The 20,333-nt window shown below is 39.8% G+C and overlaps 1 protein-coding gene across 1 annotated transcript in view; it reads right to left on the reverse strand.

Moving 5' to 3' along the window:
- The window catches only part of PDE6C (phosphodiesterase 6C), a 93,446-nt gene extending 79,947 nt beyond the window's left edge, over positions 1–13,499 (reverse strand). The window contains exon 1 of the mRNA XM_060768725.2: positions 12,540–13,499. Within this exon, the coding sequence (XP_060624708.2) occupies positions 12,540–13,025 (486 nt within the window). The 5' untranslated portion in view covers positions 13,026–13,499. The remainder of the gene's footprint in view (positions 1–12,539) is intronic.
- Between the last annotated feature and the right edge of the window lie 6,834 nt (positions 13,500–20,333).

Here is a 20,333-nt window from a genome sequence, read left to right on the forward strand (position 1 = left end):
AGAGTGGGGGGTTGCCTAATATCTCTGGGGAGTGAATTCCAGAGCCGGGGGGCCACTACAGATAAGGCCCTCTCTCTTGTCCCCACAAGTCGCACTTGCGATGTGGGCAGGAGTGAAAGAAGGGCCTCTCCGGGAGATCGAAGAGGAAGGGGACAAAGAAGAAGTTATTATTATTATTATTATTATTATTATTATTATTAACTGTATTTATATACCGCTTTTCTCACCCCTGGGGGGACTCAAAGCGGTTTAAATTATGTGACATCTTTGAGACTGATTATTTTTGCAAGAGGCTGTCTTCAATGTAGATGCACCCATAGATGCCAAACTGTTGTAATCTTCAACAGCACACTGTTGAATTCTTACAGTGGTCCTATCTAGGGGCCCTTCAACACAGCCATATAACCCAGAATATCAAGGCAGAATAACCCACAATATCTGCTTTGAACTGGGTTATCTGAGTCCACACTGCTATATATCCCAGTGGGATTTTATTCAGCTGTGTGGAAGGGGTCTAGGATGAAATTGTTCCCAGTTAAGAACGAGGGACAGGGCCTTCTCTGTGGTGGCCCCCTGACTTTGGAACAGCCTCCCCAAAGACATCAGACAGGCCCCCATGTTGGCTATCTTTAGGAAGAATTTGAAGACCTGGCTATTCCGATGTGCCTTTCCAGAACAGGAAACTCCAGTAAGCACTTCATTAGAGTCCCAGAAGCACTTTATCAGAATTTTAAGATTCTCTGCACATTGCACTTCCTTGAAATCCGATAGACCACTTGTCACACCCAGCACTTTTAATTTGTACCCATTATTTTTGGCCCGGCCCTGTTTTTATGGTGTTATGGTGTATTGTTTTGTTGTTTTGCTGTTATTGCTTTGATGTTTTTGATTTGCTTTGAATTGTATTTGTTGTACTATTGTTTTGTTGAGGCCTTTGTAAGCCGCATCGAGTCCTTCGGCAGATGCTAGCGGGGTACAAATAAAGTTAATAATAATAATAATAATAATAATAATAATCCTTGTTTATTGAGGTATTTCTTCTGCTGTGGATAAATGAAATCTAACCAGTTTGTGTTACTGCTCTGTTTTATTTGATTAATCATTTGTTCGGTCAGCAGGCAGGGTTGCCTGTTTCTTGCTACTATTAAACCCAGGATTAAACACTATTATCTCTTGTGATCAACAGGTCTGTTTTTCCACTAATCCCAGCTGGGGGAAGGGAACAGATGCTGTTTCTAAGCTAATTAATGAGGGTCTAGCTCTTCCCCTCGGCTTTAATCTCCTGAACCATTAGTCAGGGTAAGGTGCCTTCTCACGTTTCTTGGTAACTCTCCAAGTTTTAGGAAGATAATCCTGGGATAAACTGATACTGAAGAGGAGATGGGTGGTGGGGCTCAATTTTATCAGTGTTTTTAAAGACATTTTGAGATATTCAACCTGCTCCTCAGTGAATTTTGCTTTTAAAAAAATCCCCCTTAGGCTGTCTTCTGAGTAGAGTGCATAAAGTCAGTTTTTCACTCGTCCCTGCATTGTGATGCAGGAAACATGAACATTGTGATGCAGGAAACCTAAACATGCAGCAAGTCTAACTGGTTTTTGAAATGTAAGGATCCCAATAATAATAATAATAATAATAATAATAATAATAATAAAAAATAATAATAATAATAATACGAGGAGAGGCAGTTCAAACTCTATTAACCCTGTCATCTAAATTATTTATTTATTTATTTATTTATTTACCATCTTTGTATACCGCCTTTCTCAGCCCGAAGGCGACTCAAGGCGGTTTACAGTCGGCAACAATTCAATGCCCCAATACCTTAAAATACAATTAAAAACATTAGCATACCCAACAGAACTTAAAGAAAATTGGTACAAACTGTTCTATAGGTGGTACTTGACACCAGAAAAAATATCAAAACTTAGCAAAGACAAAATAAATGAAAAATGTTGGAAATGCGAAAAACATACAGGTAATTTCTTCCACATGTGGTGGAAATGTAAGAAAATTAAGAAATTTTGGCACCAAATTTATAAGAAAATTGAAAAAACTTTACACCTGAAATTCGATTTTAAACCGGAATACTTTCTCTTGGGGATTACAGATTTCCAACTGGATCAAAATTCGGACAAAATCTGTTATCATTTAACTACAGCAGCAAGAATCGTTTTAGCCAAAATGTGGAAAAATAAGGAAAACCAACAATACAACAATGGACCCTAAAAATAATGGATACCATGAACATGGAAATACTTACTCAAAAAATGTCAACTAACCCCCATAGAACTGACTGGAGAAAAGTCATAGAATTCAGAAAAGAGGAAAACACAGGAAGCTATATTATTAAAATATAAACGAAACTCGATGGAACTATCACTGCGAATCCGACAACAAAAGTAAACAAGGTCGAGGAAAATGTTAAGAATCTGCAACCTAGGGAAACCTGGAAGTTTTTTTGTTTTGTTTTGTTTTGTTTTTTGTTTTTGTTTTTAGTTGTTTGACTGGCTCTTCTATTTCTTAAATTTCCTACTTTTCTTCCACACACATTCTTCGCACTCTTTTTATGTAATTAAAAAAATCTTTTATTACTACCTCTTTATTTCAATGGTTGCTCCTTTCTTTAGGGAGCTCACCTTTATTCTCAATAAAAATACTTTAAAAACATTAGCACATAATATAAAAGCCATACAAAACCAATAAAAACATATATCATCACTGTCTTCTTATTAAAATCATTGTCCAGTCACATCATCCAGTCATTCCGTTGTCCTATATTTACCTGTTACACTGCATTTGGGAACGCTTGCTCAAAAAGCCAAGTTTTGACTTTTTTACAAAATGTTAAAAGAGAGGGGGGCAATCTAATATCCCTAGTGAGAGCATTCCACAGCTGAGGGGCCACTGCTGAGAAGGCCTTGTCTCTCGTCCCCGCCAGACTCATCTGTGAAGAAGGCAGGATCGACAGCAGGGCCTTCTCAGATGATCTTAAAGTCATAGATCAATGGTTCTCAATCTCTGGTTCCCCAGGTGTTTTGGCCTACAACTCCCAGAAATCCCAACCAGTTTACCAGCTGTTAGGATTTCTGGGAGTTGAAGGCCAAACATCTGGGGACTCACAGGTTGAGAACCACTGTCCTAGATGGTTCATAAGGAGAAATATGTTCAGACCGGTAAGTTGGGCCGGAACCGTTTAGGGCTCTATAGACTAAAGCCAGCACTTTGAATTGTGCCCAATAGCAAACTGGCAGCCAGTGGAGCTGGCGCAACAGAGGAGCTCCTTGAGCGCAGCTCCCATTAGCAAGTAGGCTGCCATCTGTTGGACCATTTGAAGCTTCCAAACAGTCTCCAAAGGCAACCCCATGTAGAGTGTGTTGCAGTAGTCTATATGGGATGTAACCAGAGCATGGGCTACCGTGGCCAAGTCAGACTTCCCAAGGTACAGGCGCAGCTGGCGCATGAGTTTAATTAAAAGAATGTCAGAATGGGATTCAAGTTATAGAGAAAGCATAATATTGAGTTACACTGAATAAACAGATAAAACAGAGAACCAGGCATTCGAATAGCAGACTCATTCAAACAAACAACAACAATATTTAATATGGTCCATAGACCCATCTAACCTGTAAGCTACTATCATTAGAGAACTTTACAGAAATGGTAGCTTACAGGTTAGATGCGGCCCCCATGACCAAATTTCAGGGCCAATTCAAATGACCAGAGGGATAAGACAGGACTGTATCTTAGCTCCTACTCTGTTTAAATTATTCCTGGATGATCTTGAGGAAGCCAAGATGGACCCACAAGGTCACCTACCCTGATTGGGTAAAAGGAGAGTTCCCATCTTGCTGTATACAGATGATACAGCCATCCTCTCCAGATCTAGATAAGGGCTCATACACCAACTTAGGAACTATACAGAATATTGCGACTTGTTTTGGAAATACTGGGTATTGTTGTGTCTTTAAGTCATTTCCCACTTATGGCAGCTCTGCCATAGGATTTTCTGAAGGTGAGAGTGTGTGGTTTGCCCAGTGGTTTTTCATGACTGAACAGGGAACCTTAGCTCCAGAGTTATAGCTGGATCTACATTGCAATATAATGCAATTTGGAACTGCATTATATGGTCAGCATACACCTATATAATGCAGTTATATGGTCTATATTGAGGGCCCTCAAACCTTTTAAACAGAGGGCCAGGTCACAGTCCGTCAAACTGTTGGAGGGCCGGATTATAATTTGAAAAAAAACATGAATGAATTCCTATTCACACTGCACATATTTTTATTTGTAGTGTAAAAGACACTTAAAAACAATACAGTAATTAAAAATGAAGAACAATTTCAACAAACATAAACTTATTAGTATTTCAATGGGAATTGTGGGCCTACTTTTGGCTGATGAGATATGATTGTTGTTGTTGTTGTTGTTGTTGTTGTGTGCTTTCAGTTCATTTCAGACTTAGGTTGACCCTGAGCGAGAACCAGGTAAATTACCTTGGAGGGCCGCATCTGGCCCCCGGGCCTTAGTTTGAGGACCCCTGGTCTATATTATATCACAGTGTAGTCCAGTTCAGAAACCACTCCACCACACTGGCTCTCAATACTGATCCTAATGTAATCAAACAGCATCTCCAACTCAAGATGAAATCATTAGCAAGCTTAGAAACTCATAGGGTTTCCCAAAAAAAAAAAAAAAACCCTAAAATTAAAACTAAAGAGAGTAGGTAAGCAGGGGACCTCAAAAAGAGTGTTGGACCATGATTCCAGAGAGCAGAATTTTTCAAATATAATACAAACAGTTCCTGACTTACAAATGACTCATAGTTACAGACTAGAGTAAGACAACAGGAAATGAGAAAAATCTACCCTCGGAAGGGAAATTCATTCCTTTTCATGGGGAAAAGTTGTCTCACTGAAGCTTGATCATCAATCCTTGTTTCCACAACAAGACTTTTTTTCAAAATCCAATTATCACAGGGACAGAAAGTGAAGTGAAATCTTCTGAACAAGGGCGCAGATAGCAAAAGAAATGTTATATGGGTGTTAATGTACTTGTTCCTACTTACATACAAATTCAACTTAAGAACAAACCTACAGAACCCCTCTTGTTTGTAACTTGGGGACTGCCTGTATACATCATCACTTCAGAGGTCGTGGACTGGGAAGTGCTTTAGAAATAACATAAATAATCAGAACTGTTGTATACAAATGTATGGTTTTTCCCTCACACATACATGACTAGATTCGAATTGATAATAATAATATAAATATATAATTAGCCATCCCTGCCACGCATTGCTGTGGCCCACATGGGGCTTCTCTGTGGGAGGTTTGGCCCAATTCTATTGTTGGTGGGGTTCAGAATGCTCTTTGATTGTAGGTGAACTATAAATCCCAGCAACTACAACTCCCAAATGTCAAGGTCTATTTCCCCCAAAACTCCATCTGTGTTCATATTTGGGCATATTGAGTGCTTGTGCCAAGTTTGGTCCAGATCCATCATTGTTTGAGTCCACAGTGCTCTCTGGATGTAGGCGAACTACAGCTCCCAAATTCAAGTTCAATGCCCACCAAACCCTTCCAGTATTTTCTGTTGGTCATGGGAGTTCTATGTGCCAAGTTTGGTTCAATTCCATCATTGATGGAGTTCATAATGCTCTTTGATTGTAGGTGAACTATAAATCCCAGCAACTACAACTCCCAAATGACAAAATCATAATTTTTTGAGTGATGGTCGCTCCTTGTGTTGTGAGATGTTTTGTTGCCAAATTTGGTGTGATTTCATTCATTGGTTCTTTTGTTTTTAAGGTACTCATTACACACAGAGCATTTTTTTTATACTATATAGAGAAAAACAACAACAGCAACCAGAGAAAAAAGATAGATATGGAAAAGGTATGCAACTATGATGTCTGACATTTAATAACAGAATATGTATTATCTCATAAGTGCCTTTTACTGCTATACCCCTTCATGGAGTTTGTATTTTAGATTGCACTTAATTTTGTCAAAGGACTAAGGCAAAGAATGGGTTGTGAATAACAAGACTTCAAGGGTTCTCCTGATATATCTTATTTGCCTTGATAATAAATGATCTAGCTGTGATCTACAGCTGAGACTAGGGCCCCTTCCAAAGAGCTGAATAAAATTCCACATTTTCTGCTTTGAATTGGAATATATGGCAGCGTGGACTCAGATAATCCAGTTCAAAGCAGATATTGTGAGATTTTCTGCCTTGATATTCTGGGATATAAGGCTGTGTGGAATGGTCCTGGGTGGAACTTCAGGGAAATACACTAAGGGTCATTCCACACAGTCATATAACCCAGAATATCAAGGCAGAAAATCCCACCATATCTGTTTTGAACTGGGTTATCTGAGGCCACACTGCCAGTTCAAAGCAGATAATGTGGGATTTTATTCAGCTGTGTAGAAGGGGCCTAAGATCACAGAAACCCAATCATAAACTTTCCATTTAAGAAAAGGAAATGTAAGGTTGGATGAGCAAATGGAGCAAGACTATTTTCATAGAAAACATAATGTAGTGAGAATTCTATTTAGCAAGGATTTTCCCAAAGACATATGAGAATAGTTCCTTACGAGATAGAAATATGTCAAATGTTTTAGCAGTATGTATTTTCCTCGAAAAATATTCAGCGTGAAAGACAGGTAGAATGCGGTCTCTTTAAGAATGATGTTATAAGGATTTTCAGCAGAAGCATTAAGGCCTTCTTAATATAATTAACCTACAGCAATGGATCTGTTACTGATTAAAGGCGCATATCTGCAGACCTCCCTTAGGTAAACTTCCCAGTGACGTCAATGTGAGTTTTGAATGAGGAATGAGGTTCTCGCAATGGGGCTTTTACACATGTATTTAAAAAAACACAGCATAGCTGTGATGATCCTGAGACATATGTCAAAAGGGTCAAACAAAGATTCCCCAACACCAAAGTCAATTAGAAATCTATATAAATATAAATGTAATGTTCGTTTGTGGGATTAACATAACTCAAAAACCACTGGACAAATTTACACCAAATTTGGACACAAGACACCTAATACAATGTATGTCCTTCACTCAAAAAAATTGGTTTTGTCATTTGGGAGTTGTAGTTGCTGGGATTTATAGTTCATCTACAATCAAAGAGCATTCTGAACCCCACCAACAATGGAATTGAACCAAACTTGGCACACAGTTCTCCCATAACCAACAGAAAATACTGGAAGGGTTTGGTGGGCAGTGTCCTTTGGTTTTGGAGTTGTAGTTCATCTACACCCAGAGATCACTGTACACGCGAACAATGATGGATCTGGAGCAAATTCTACACGAATACTCAATATGCCCAAATGTGAACACTGGTGGAGTTTGGGGAAAATAGAATCCTGACATTTGGGAGTTGTAGTTGCTGGAATTTATAGTTCACCTACAATTAAACAGCATTCTGAACCCCACCAACAATGGAATTGAACCAAACTTGGCACACAGTTCTCCCATGACCAACAGAAAATGCTGGAAGGGTTTGGTGGACAGTGTCCTTTGGTTTTGGAGTTGTAGTTCACCTACATCTAGAGATCACTGTACACTCAAACAATGATGGATCTGGACCAAACTCTACACAAATACTCAATATGTGAACACTGGTGGAGTTTGGGGAAAATAGAATCTTGACATTTGGGAGTTGTAGTTGCTGGGATTTATAGTTCACCTACAATCACAGAGCATTCTGAACCCAACCAACAATAGAATTGTGCCAAACCTCCCACACAGAACCCCCATCTGGGCCACAGCAATGCGTGGCAAGGGACGGCTAGTTTATATAAATAAAAATGTAATGTTCATTTGTGGGATTAACATAACTCAAAAACCACTGGATGAATTGACACCAAATTTGGACACAAGACACCTATCAGGCCAACGAGTGACCATCACTCATAAAAACACTGGAAAACACAGCAGAAGAGACTTAAAAAGCCAAATAAATAAATAAATAAATAAATAAAAATACATTACAACACATGCACAAAACCACACATACATACACACACAAAACACATATACACAGACTGGGCCACAGCAACTCGTAGCAGGGGACAGCTAGTTGTTTAATAAAAACAATGGAGGCAATGTTTGGCTCTAAACAAGACCTTCATTGTTTAAGTAGGGTGCCTCTACACTGTAGAATTAATACAGTTTGACACCATTTTAACTGCCATGGCTCAATGCTTTGGAATCATGGGAGCTGTAGTTTGGTGAGGCACCAGCACTCTTTGACAGAGAAAGCTAAAACCATTGTAAAACTACAATCCCCATGTAGTTGTATTCAAAGATTACATGTGTACAAGGAGCCAAAACTTTTAAAATGCTAGTTATCATATCTACTGTTTGCAATGAAGGTCATTTATAGAAGCAATATTCTTTCAGGGAAAAAACAATTAACAAATACAATTTAGCCCTCAAAGCCTTCTTAGTCCATACAGAATTGTGATAATGAAGAAATTGGTTAAGTATTTTTAATTCCATTGACTTCAATGGAAAATACATAAAGTGTACTATAGTGACTTCTAGATTTTATTTAATTTTGTAATTGTTATCACTTTGCTACATTTCCTCCACAAATCCGTCTTCTTGCAATTAGTGCTCATCCCACAGTGGCTTACATTGGATTATTAGTCTTGGCCAGATATAAACTGTACTCGATACTTAACTGTCTGATGCTATATTGCAAATTTCATATTTGAATTCATGTTTGTGTGTCATAGTTTGGCATAATATTGTGAAACAAGGCAGAAAAAGCAGCCAGATTCCTGAACAGGGGCGTTTCACACTACACATTTATAGCACTATGATTCCACTTTAATGACTTTGGCAACACCTTGTAGGCTCTTGGAATTTACAGTTTAGTGAGAAACATTGAGAATTCTCAAACAGAGAGCTCTAGTGCAGTGATTCACAACTTGTGGTCCATGGACAACAAGTGGTCCACAAGAACTAAAATATGGTATGTGGCCTCACCATTACGACACCACTGCAACTAGAGCAACTGGTTTCACAAAACCCTCTTATAGGCCGAGGTTGACTACCCATGAAAGGTGCTACAACAAGTCTCCTGGCTGCTTCTCCTCCCTCCCCAAGCGGAGCTGTTCCATGTGGTGCCTGGAAGCGAGGGGCCTTGGTGTCTTAATTTTTAGGTCTCTTCCTGGATTTATTTGGGGTGCCGATTCAGAAAATTGCATTGGATAGACCACATCAGCTCTAGATTACTAGATATGGTTTTCTGTGGGCGAGCAGATGGCGACTTCTAAATGGTATATGTTCTTTATCAGAAACTAGAACTGATGTGGTCTATCTAATGCAATTTTCTGAATCAGCATCCCAAATAACCAACCCGAATCTACAGTTGACACTGATTCGTAACCCTTTTGGTACTAATGTTGGAGAGTGCACCCTGGTCAAGGTGGTCACTGGTCAAAGTGGTTCCTGGTCAAGTGGTCCCTGGTCAAAAAAGGTTGGGAACCACTGCTCTAGTGCCTCTCCAAATGACAAGTTCCTGGATTCCATAAGACATAGCTATAGCAGTTAAAATGGAATCATAGTGGTATAACTTTGTAGTGTGGAAGGGCCCCAAGATTCAGAATAATTGTAGTAGAAAATTAACTAGGAATTGGAGGCTTCTGTGGCTTTAATTCATAATTGGCACGTCCCAAACAGACTTTATCAATGTGTCTTGTGGTAACCTAGTTTATTTCCCAATCATTCCATGACATTCATGTCTCTTTTTTCTATTGATGTGACTTAATGGATACTATCAAAGCAGAATAAAAGTCAGGATGATGCATTTGTCATTCAATTTTGCATTTTGGCAGGGTTCACATAACAATTCACAGTATCATTAGTTCAAAAAAAGTAAAGGAATAATGATATGAAATGTCTTTCTAAGCCTAAATACTCTGAAGGCATCAGATCAATCTTATTTTGGACGCTAAGCAAGGTCATCTCTGGTTAAGAGCTGTATGGGAGATTGCCAATTAATTCCAGATGCTATAGGTTATATTTCAGAGGAATGAAATTGCAAACCCACCTCTGAGTATTCCTTGCCTTTTAAAAAACTCTATTAAATTCATAGGGTCAACATGATTTGACAGATTATTTGAAGCCACAGGAAATAGTATAGTGTAAATTAGTGGCACACAGAAGGAGAGAAAAGCATACTGAAACTATATAAAAACAGAATGAATTCACTTCACTAACGCGCACTCTTCCCACCTGAAATCATGTGAAAATCAATATACAATTCTGTTCCTATTACATTCAACAAAGGAACATATATGTATTTGAATGTATTCTTGAGCATGTCATGAAGTTTGTTTGTGAATGAATGATTTAAAAATTTGAAATGGCCACCATTTGGAGACAAGTTAAAACTTAAACCCTGAACCCAATTAGGTTGACACTAAAGGATAGTTTTAAATCCAAAACTGGATCCAATTATTTTGATATAAATTCTTCACTTTTCATTTCCCTCGGAATTTATAAAGATCAAACAGTGATCATATGCTATCAAGAAGATCAAACATACAATCAAACATAGCCATGTATAAGCATGTGAGAGAAAGTCATAGGGAGGAGGGAGTAAGCTTGTTTTCTGCTGCCCTGGAGACTAGGACACGGAACAATAGCTTCAAACTACAGGAAAGAAGAATCCATCTGAACATTAGGAAGAACTTCCTGATTGTGAGAGCTGTTCAGCAGTGGAACTCTCTGCCCCGGAGTGTGGTGGGGGCTCCTCCTTTGGAGGCTTTTAAACAGAGGCTGGATGACCATCTGTCGGGGGTGATTTGAATGCAATTTTCCTGCTTCTTGGCAGGGGGTTGGACTGGATGGCCCATGAGGTCTCTTCCAACTCTATGATTCTATGACTGTGTTATTGGTAATATTCTTTTCTTTTTAATCTGTGTGTTTGTTTTGTTCTGTTAGAATTGTAATGCAATGGTATGGTTGCTGATGACACGATAAATAAATAAATTGGTAATATGATAAAGACTGAATCCATATTGATTGTATTTTAATCTCACTGAAATAAATAGGTCAAGTTCATAATTAATAACTTAAGTTCTAGTTGCAGTTCTAGTCTCTGCCTACAACTCCTAGGGTTGTGAAAAGATTGAATTCAAGATTTATGCATAACTAGAACAAACTATGAACTTTACTGGAGTCACTGTTGCTTTTCAATGTTCTTCTACATTAATGTTATCTTTCTTACAGAATAAATACAGGATATTGATTTTTTTTAAATTTTCTGCACTTGAGTTAAGATTTCTTGACTCATCATCTCTTTCATTTTCCACATTGCTCAGTTTGTCCAGATATAGGGTCGGTTCTAGACAAACCTGAACTCAAGATGCTACAAAGAGAAGGTTTCCAATACACAAGGAGGTCAGGGAAGGCTGCCTTTTCTCATGCTCACTGTTTAATTTGAATGGTGAACATGTCATACGTAAAACAGTATTAAACTTGGAGGAAGAAGACCTAACGAATGGAAGAAGGAACAGCTGCAACGATTTAAGATACTGTATATAAATAACACCATACTACTAAGAGATAATTCTAAAGACTTAGAATGATTACTGTAGAAACCCAGGCTTACAGTTGAACATTAAGAAAACAAAACGACTACAGATAATTTAATAATTTTGAATAATTCAAGATTTCCCACACCTTGCCATTAATCAGAAATGGAGTCTACAGTCAAGAAACCAGAAAAAGAGTAGTATTTGGGGAATGGTGGTGAGAAAGGAACTAAACAATATCCCAAAGTGTAAAGATATTAAATTAAATACCAAAGTTAGGATTGTCCATGCCATTTTATTTCCCTTTTTTACATAAGGTTGTGAAAACTGGACTGTGAAGTAAGCCGATAGGAAGACAAGCAACTCATAGGAAGTATAGTGTTGGAGAAGAGTTCTGCATGTACTGTGGACTGCTAAAAAATGTATCCTAGAGCAAATAAAGTCTGAACTTTCCCTTGAAGTCAGGATGACTAAACTATGACTGTTGTACTTTGACGATATCATAAGAAGGCACAACTCACTAGAAAGGAAAATCAATAAAGCTGGGAAAAAGCAGAAGACATAGGAGATGAGGAAGACTACATTCTGGGTCAGTGGTTCTCAATCTGTGGGTCCATGGCTGTTTTGGCCTACAACTTCCAGAAATCCCAGCCAGTTTACCAGCTGTTAGGATTTCTGGGAGTTGAAGGCCAAAACATCTGGGGACTCACAGGTTGAGAACCACTGTTCTAGATTAAAGGAACGGAAGCCACGGAACCGAGTTTGCAAGACCTGTACACAGTGCTGTTAAGGATAAAAGGACATGAGTGTTTCTCATTTATGGGCTCAACAACAACTAGAAGGAATAACCCAATGATGACCCATGAACATTGTACTCTAAGTTTAAAAAATGGTACTATACACCCATATTCCAGATATAGAAAACCTTTGCTTATCCCCCAAACCCAGGAGAGGCTACCACTTACCTTTTTTACATCTGGTATATTAAATAGTTTCTTTGTATGAGCAACCCAGCCCACTATCCCTATGTCCAGAGGAAACACAATTTCTTTTTGAGGCACAACCAGGTTGTCCTCATATTTGGAGGTAGGGGTGACATCTAAGAGCCTGGCAGCCATCTCTGGGATACCATTGCGGGAACGGCCGATAAACATGCTGCACCGGTCAGCTGCCAGCAACTGGCATAGCCTTTGTAGCACTTTATGCACTATCTTTTCCATATCCGTCTCCATATCCTGGTCCTGGATTTGCAACAACAACTCAAAAAGCATTTGACTCTCCTCTAGCTTAGTCATCTCCTTGAATGAGATTCCATCCTTCACATCCCCAGGGTTGATTGTAAAGACGCTTCCCACTGCTTCCAGTCGCAATTTTCGGTCATAATATTCCTTGGCAAATTGTGGGTTGTTCTCCAGGTATTTCTCAACGTCGTCCTTACTTATTCCACCCATTTTTCTCGGCTCCTCCTTGGTTGCTTTCCTTCCACTTTGCTTTTTATGCTTGCATCACTGATGAAGTAGCAGCAAAAGTCTTCCTTTGCTTTGAATGAGAAAACAGGTAAATTGGTTTACTTCTAATGGGAAAACGGTAAGTTGTACATTCTGTATCTCTTGTCGGCATAGACGTGTAGAACTTGCTGTGTTGCTTTCCAACCTTCTAAAACCCTTGAGGTATGACAGCAGTACACTGGCTTAGCATCTTCTTAGCGAAAGATCCAGCAGACTGCTAATTAAAGAAATGTCAGGACACTAAACCCTTGAGCACTCTTAACTCATAAATCCAAAGGGAGGCATTCTAGCGTGATAAATTAACCTAGTGGTGCCTACATTGCACCAAAAAGGTTTCAAAAATGGAAACCAGAGCATGTCTACATATATTCCCCCTTTTTTGATGTGTTCTTCCTCTTTATCATTTATAATGTGCAGAAGCCCCAATGGCAAGGCAGTGTGGAGAATGCTTAAGCCTCTTTCCGTCTCCATAGGTGTGCAGATAAGTACTTCATATGGCAGCACGTGCGTTCCTATGCACATGCCCAGACATTCTTGGGTATGAATTATAAGTTCATCATAGATGCACAAAAGTATCTGGAAAAGTATTAAGTCTTTGGAAATGTTCTCTGTTCTTATAATTAATAATGGCTATTAATTTCTTTTAATCCAACCATATTTTAATACAGGAGTCCTCAAACGTTTTAAACAGAGGGCCAGGTCACAGTTCCTCAAACTGTTGAGAGTCAGATTATAATTTCAAAAAAACATAAATAAATGTATTTTATTTTATTTTATTGTACTGTAATTCTGGGCTTGGCCTCATGTTAGCCACCCCGAGGCCCTTTGGGGATTATTATTATTATTATTTTACAGACACAAAAACACAGTATGTCACAGCAAATGAGATCTATATGCTGGATTTCATATCACAAAATCACAAGTCGAACACTTCCCAAGCGCCTAGGATTGTGGGATGTATTTTCAAATAATGCATGCAGACCCAAGTCAGGTGGCAAATTTTGGAAAAACTGGCAAGAAAAGACAACGTATGAAGAGGAATGAGAAAAGAAGGATGTCCTTTATAACACTATGGGACATAATGCCACAATAATATGACACTATTCCCCCCACCCCCCCACCCCCAAAAAAATCCAGATGTGATTGTACTCTGGACATATTACGAGAAGACATGGCTCATAAAAACAAAATGATAATAATGAGTAAAGCAAGTGGCAGGAGGTGAATGAGGAAGTGATACTACATTGAATTAATATAGAATCTTTTACATTTGTAGGATCTTAATAGGTCTGCTAATAACAGAGTGCCTTGAAGGTCTCTCATTTATGGTCAATGGGCACAATTTTAATTTGGGGGATTAAGGTATTGGTGAGGATCTTGCAGTCCGTGGCCTACATGTGGCCTCTTTCTTGTTGATCCCGCCAATCAACATTTCCTTTTGAAGAAGAGACAATTTTCAGCTGAAAAATTATTCTGTGAGGTGTATTTTTCTTTTTTAAAAGACTTTTTCACCCAACAACTCTAAATAGTTGCCAGAATCATTCAGGTGTGTCACAGAGCATCATTTTAGGTCAGTGAAAAAGGCAGTGTGCCCCACAGAAGGTCAGGAGAACCTGAAAATGGCACACTGAGCACGACCTCCCTTGGATTAAAATGTTAAAATGAATATATTTCTGGATCTTTCCTTACAATGACTATCCTGAAGCACTGAAGGAAAAGTTATTTTGGGCACTAAAACACCCCAAATCCACCAGCCAATTTGACTGATAGCCTAACCATCACTGCAGCTATCAATCAATCCCTGTAGTTGCCCCCCCCCCCCAACTTGAAGTTGTATGTATATATATATTCCAAAGCAAAAGAAACTGATAAATTATTTGCTGTGCAATACTCTGTTTTTTAATGGGGCTTCATTTGTACAATTCTTTATATTGCCTCTTCCCTCTTCCTCTACAGGTTGTCCCAGAGTTACAAACATTCGACTTGCAGATACAGTGAAGACATCTGCCCTTGCGCTGTGCTACTCCGCTGCTGAGTATGCATGCCCAGTGTGGAACACATCTCACCACACTAAAACAGTAGATGTGGCTCTTAATGAGACATGCCGCATTATCACGGGATGTCTGCGCCCTACACCACTGGAGAAATTACACTGCTTAGCCGGTATTGCACCACCTGACATCCGCCGGGAAGTGGCAGCCAATAGCGAAAGGACCAAGGCAGAGACATCTCCAGCTCATCCCCTGTTTGGGTGTCAGTCAGCACGTCAACGACTTAAATCCAGACATAGTTTTCTAAGATTTACAGAGACACTCGCTGGAACACCACAGCAAGCGAGAGTCCAAAAGTGGCAGGCTCAAACCCAGAACCTCAACCAATGGCTGATACCAAATGAGAGACTGCCCCCTGGGCACACAGAGGACGGGGCGACTTAGAAGGCACTGAACAGACTGCGCTCTGGCACCACGAGATGCAGAGCCAACCTTCAGAAATGGGGCTACAAAGTGGAATCCTCGACATGCGAGTGCGGAGAGGAGCAAACCACAGACCACCTGCTGCAATGCAACCTGAGCCCAGTCACATGCACAATGGAGGACCTTCTTGCAGCAACACCGGAAGCACTCCAAGTGGCCAGATACTGGTCAAAGGACATTTAATCAACTACCACACTCACACATTTTGCATTTTCTCTGTTTGTTTGCTTTGTTCTGTTAGAAATATAATATAATTGACTGGCTGCCCTGACACGAGTAATAAATAAATTCGACTTGCAAACAACTCATAGTTAAGAACAGGGCTGAGACAACAGGGAGTGATAGAAATCTACCCCATAGAAAGGAATTTTACTCTTGAAAAAAATATCATGAGGAAAAGATGTCTCCGTGTAAGCTTTCTCAACAATTCTTGTTTCCACAACAAGCCTTTTTTTTTTTCAAAATCCAATTATCACAGGGAGAGAAAGTGAGGTGAAATGTTCCAAACAGGGGCACAAACAGAAAAACAAACACCACGGAGGTGTTAACCCCTAGGCTGTCCAAAGCCAAAAATATATGTTTTTGGCTGGAGTTAACACTTAATGTACCTGTTTCAACTTACATAGAAATTTAAGTTAAGAACAAACCTACAGAATCTATTTTCTTCATAACTTGGGAACTGCCTATATTGGAAAACTAAATACAAGACTAAATATATATCCACTGAATGAGCTTAGGTGAGTTACACACACTCTGCCCCAAAAAACCTTGAGGTGGGTTTGCCAAAATTGCCTGTCCTATGACAGCCCTCAGTTCTACCACAGTGGTTTAAACCGCTGAGCTGCTGAGCTTGTTGACCAAAAGGTCGCAGGTTTGAATCTGGGGAGCGGCATGAGCCCCAGCTGTCAGCCTCAGCTTCTGCCAACCTAGCAGTTTGAAAACATGCAAATGTGAGTAGATCAATATGTACCACTCCGGCGGGAAGGTAATAGTGTTCCATGCAATCATGCCGGCCACATGACCTTTGAGGTGTTTACAGACAACGCCAGCTCTTCGGCTTAGAAATGGAGATGAGCACCACATCCCAGAGTCGGACACGACTGGACTTAATGTCAGGGGGAAAGCTTTACCTTCACCTTTACTATGAGTTTGACCTTACTTCAGGCATGGAGTCTGCCAGGTCCCATCACACAACGTATATGTACTTCTGGTGGGGCTCCGTGTTTGAAGTGAGGTTGAACTGTCATAAGAGGCAGTGCTAGGAACATGGGAGGCTTCCCGTGTTCCATAGAGAACAATGGGGGGAAGCTGGGCGGCAATGCAGTAAGGAGAGATGCAGATGATGCAGGGTGCAGGGTGATGAGTTTGTGGCCTCAATGTAATGAGGTCCTTAGAGTCAATAACTACATGTATTGGGGTATGTCAGAATACAGAAGCCAGGGAAGAGCGGCCTGCAAAGACACTGGGGAGGAATGGAGTGAGAAGAGAATCACATTTGAAGGGCCTCCTGTTTCTTTAACAGAAAGATCACGCCATTTAAACTGCCTTTTTAATATGTATGAAGCATTAATAATATAAGAACAGACTGGACTTTATGAAATAGCCAAATTCTCTTTGACAACCTCATCACACAAGGAGAAATTGGCGACCTAACATGCTGCCGGGAAGCTTTCTTCTTGGAGCCCCCTGGACGGCATCACACAATGTATGACAACTTCCAGTGGGGCTCTATGGAGAAAGTATCCTGACAGTGTGATAGGATGCTTCTCTCAAAACACGGGAAGATTCCCTTGTTCTGTAGGGAGCAACGGGGCCAGAGCAGGGAGAAGCCGCACGGTGACACTTCCCCATGTATTATGGGGAAGCATAGCTACGGGCGAGGTGGGGCATGGGGCAACAAGGCTGCTCTGCTGCCCCACAGATTCACCATGGAGCCTGGCAAATCTCCACACATGCCCTCATCAATGTGATGAGATCCTTATTGACACGCAAACCTATGCTAAGAGACACCTTAACATTATTACAGTTGGTAGCTAATCTACTTGGATCTCATATCAAACATACCCCAGTTGGAACTAGGAATGAAACGTACCACCAGACTGTGGCACACCATAGTATTAAACTATTTTTCAGTGGCATGTTGTACAATCAAGACAAGGACAAGAGAACATCAAAATATGTGTGGTCTGTGGAAATGCTTTGAAGAAGGGACTGGAAAAATCCAACAATGGTTTTCCCATGATATTCTCTCATCCAGTCAAACATGTTCTTCAATTCATGTAAGTGAGAGTTAATTCCAGGAATAAAGAATACAGATTAATTAAAATAATATCAATGTATTAATTTATCAATTCATTTGATCATTCATTCTTGTTGCTTAGGCTACAGTCTCCGTTCCTAGTTCACAGATATTAGGGAACCCTAATTTATTATGGTACTTGAAGTGCCATCACCAATGACCTCAATGACATTAGTCCTTCGATAAATATTTAAACAGTTTTGTTCTAGCAAGTTTCGGAACTGATTAAACTTGTATACATGAAATCAGAGAGATCTGGATGTGCTACTAGATAAGATAAGTATAAATTAGTTATATATTTAAAGAATTAGTGGAGATTATATTTTATTTTTCTGCCTTCTCTCTCTCTTTTCTGAGTTTTTGTCTTTTCTCTTTTTCTTTTTTTTTCTTGTCTTGGTATATGTTTTAATATTTTTATAATGTATATATTTAAAAGTACCACCTCTTACACTTCCCATGTTATTTCCACCTCTGGAACCAAATTGTCTGTGAAAAACATAATGTCCAGATAAATGTCTATTTCATTAACTGAAGTATAGCTATACACTTAGTGGTAAAATGCATACTGAGGGTTCATCTACACCAGTGGTTCCCAACCTTTTTTTTTTTTTTACCAGGAACCACTTGACCAGAGACCACTCGCTAACATTAGTACCCAAAGGATTATGTCAACTTTAAATTGGGTTTGGTTATTTGGGGTGCTGATTCAGACAATTGCATTGGATAGACCACATCACCTCTAGTTTCTGATACAGAACATATGCCATCCAGTAGTCGCCATCTGCTCACCCATAGTAAACCATTTTTAATAATATGTAGAGTTGATATGGTGGTAGTAATTTTTTGTGGTCAGTCAGCCTCTCACCTCCCGACATCCCCATTTATTTATTTATCGTGTCAGGCAACCCAACAGTTGTGTTACATTTTTTACAGAACAAACATACATACATACATACATACATACATACAAAAGACAGAGTTTGCAAGCTTGGTAGTTGATTAAATGTCCTTTGACCAGTATCTGGCCACTTGGAGTGCTTCTGGTGTTGCCGCAAGAAGGTCCTCCATTTTAGCAGGGCTCAGGTTGCATTGCAGCAGGTGGTCAGTGGTTTGCTCTTCTCCACACTCGCATGTCGTGGATTCCACTTTGTAGCCCCATTTCTGAAGGTTGGCTCTGCATCTCGTGGTGCCAGAGCGCAGACTGTTCAGCACCTTCCAAGTTGCCCAGTTTTCTGTGTGCCCAGGGGGGAGTCTCTCATTTGGTATCAGCCATTGATTGAGGCTCTGGGTTTGAGCCTGCCACTTTTGGACTCTCGCTTGCTGAGGTGTTCCAGCGAGTGTCTCTGTAGAGACAGAGACAGAGACATCCCCATTATCTTGGCACTATAAGAGGGTTTTGCGAGACCAGTTGCTCCCGTTGCCACGTGGTTTCAAGGCAATGGTGTAGGAATGGTGAAGCTGTGGCTCATATTTTTGTTCTTGCAGACCACTGATAGTCCATGGACCACAAGTTAGGAACCACCGATCTACACTGTAGAATTAATGCAGTTTGACATCATATTAACTGTGATGGCTCAATGCTATGGAATCATGGGAATTATAGGAGCCCTCGGTGGCGCAGTGGATTAAACCCCTGTGCCGGCAGGACTGAAGACCAACAGATCGCAAGTTTGAATCTGGGGAGAGTGTGGATGAGCTCCCTCTATCAGCTCCAGCTCCTCATGTGGGGACATGAGAGAAGCCTCCCACAAGGATGGTAAAATATCAAAAACATCTGGGCGTCCCCTGGGCAACGTCCTTGCAGACGGCCAATTCTCTCACACCAGAAGTGACTTGCAGTTTCTCAAGTCACTCCTGACACAACAAAAAAAAGGGGGGGGATTATATGTAATTCTATGAAGTCTTTAGCCTTTTCTGCCAAAAAGTGATGTTGCCTCACCAAACCACAAATCTCATGATTCCATAACATTGGGCCATAGCAATTAAAGTGGTGTCAAACTGCATTAATTCTACAGTGTAGATGCAGCCTCTGTGACAGAAGACATCCAGGCAAATTCATCTTTGTAGATAGCCTGAAGTTCCTCCCTTTTCTTTCCAGTTAAAGACTATTGAACAGATTGGAAGATCTGGGATTATTCCATCATTATTAACAATATATATTTATTTACTGCTTTTCAGATTTAGATGATTCTTAGTTCAGTTTACAATAATAAAAGAGGACAATGACATAATTACAATATTTTCAAAGTATAATAATAACCAACAATTAAAAACAACAATGAAGAGATGAAAGAGATAGAAAGAGGGATGGATGGATAGACAGAGAGAATAAATAACTGTAGCAAAGAAATACTTTATTAATATGTTCTTAGAAGTGTACAAGGTAAGTTAAATTGTTTTCAGGCCAGCACAAAAGGAAAGGGTAGCGCATTAACTTGGCTGTTCTCAGATAGTAATGATCTATAAAAATACTCTCAG

This window comes from Anolis sagrei, chromosome 3 (assembly GCF_037176765.1).
Source record: "Anolis sagrei isolate rAnoSag1 chromosome 3, rAnoSag1.mat, whole genome shotgun sequence".
Classification (NCBI taxonomy): Eukaryota; Metazoa; Chordata; class Lepidosauria; order Squamata; family Dactyloidae; genus Anolis; species Anolis sagrei.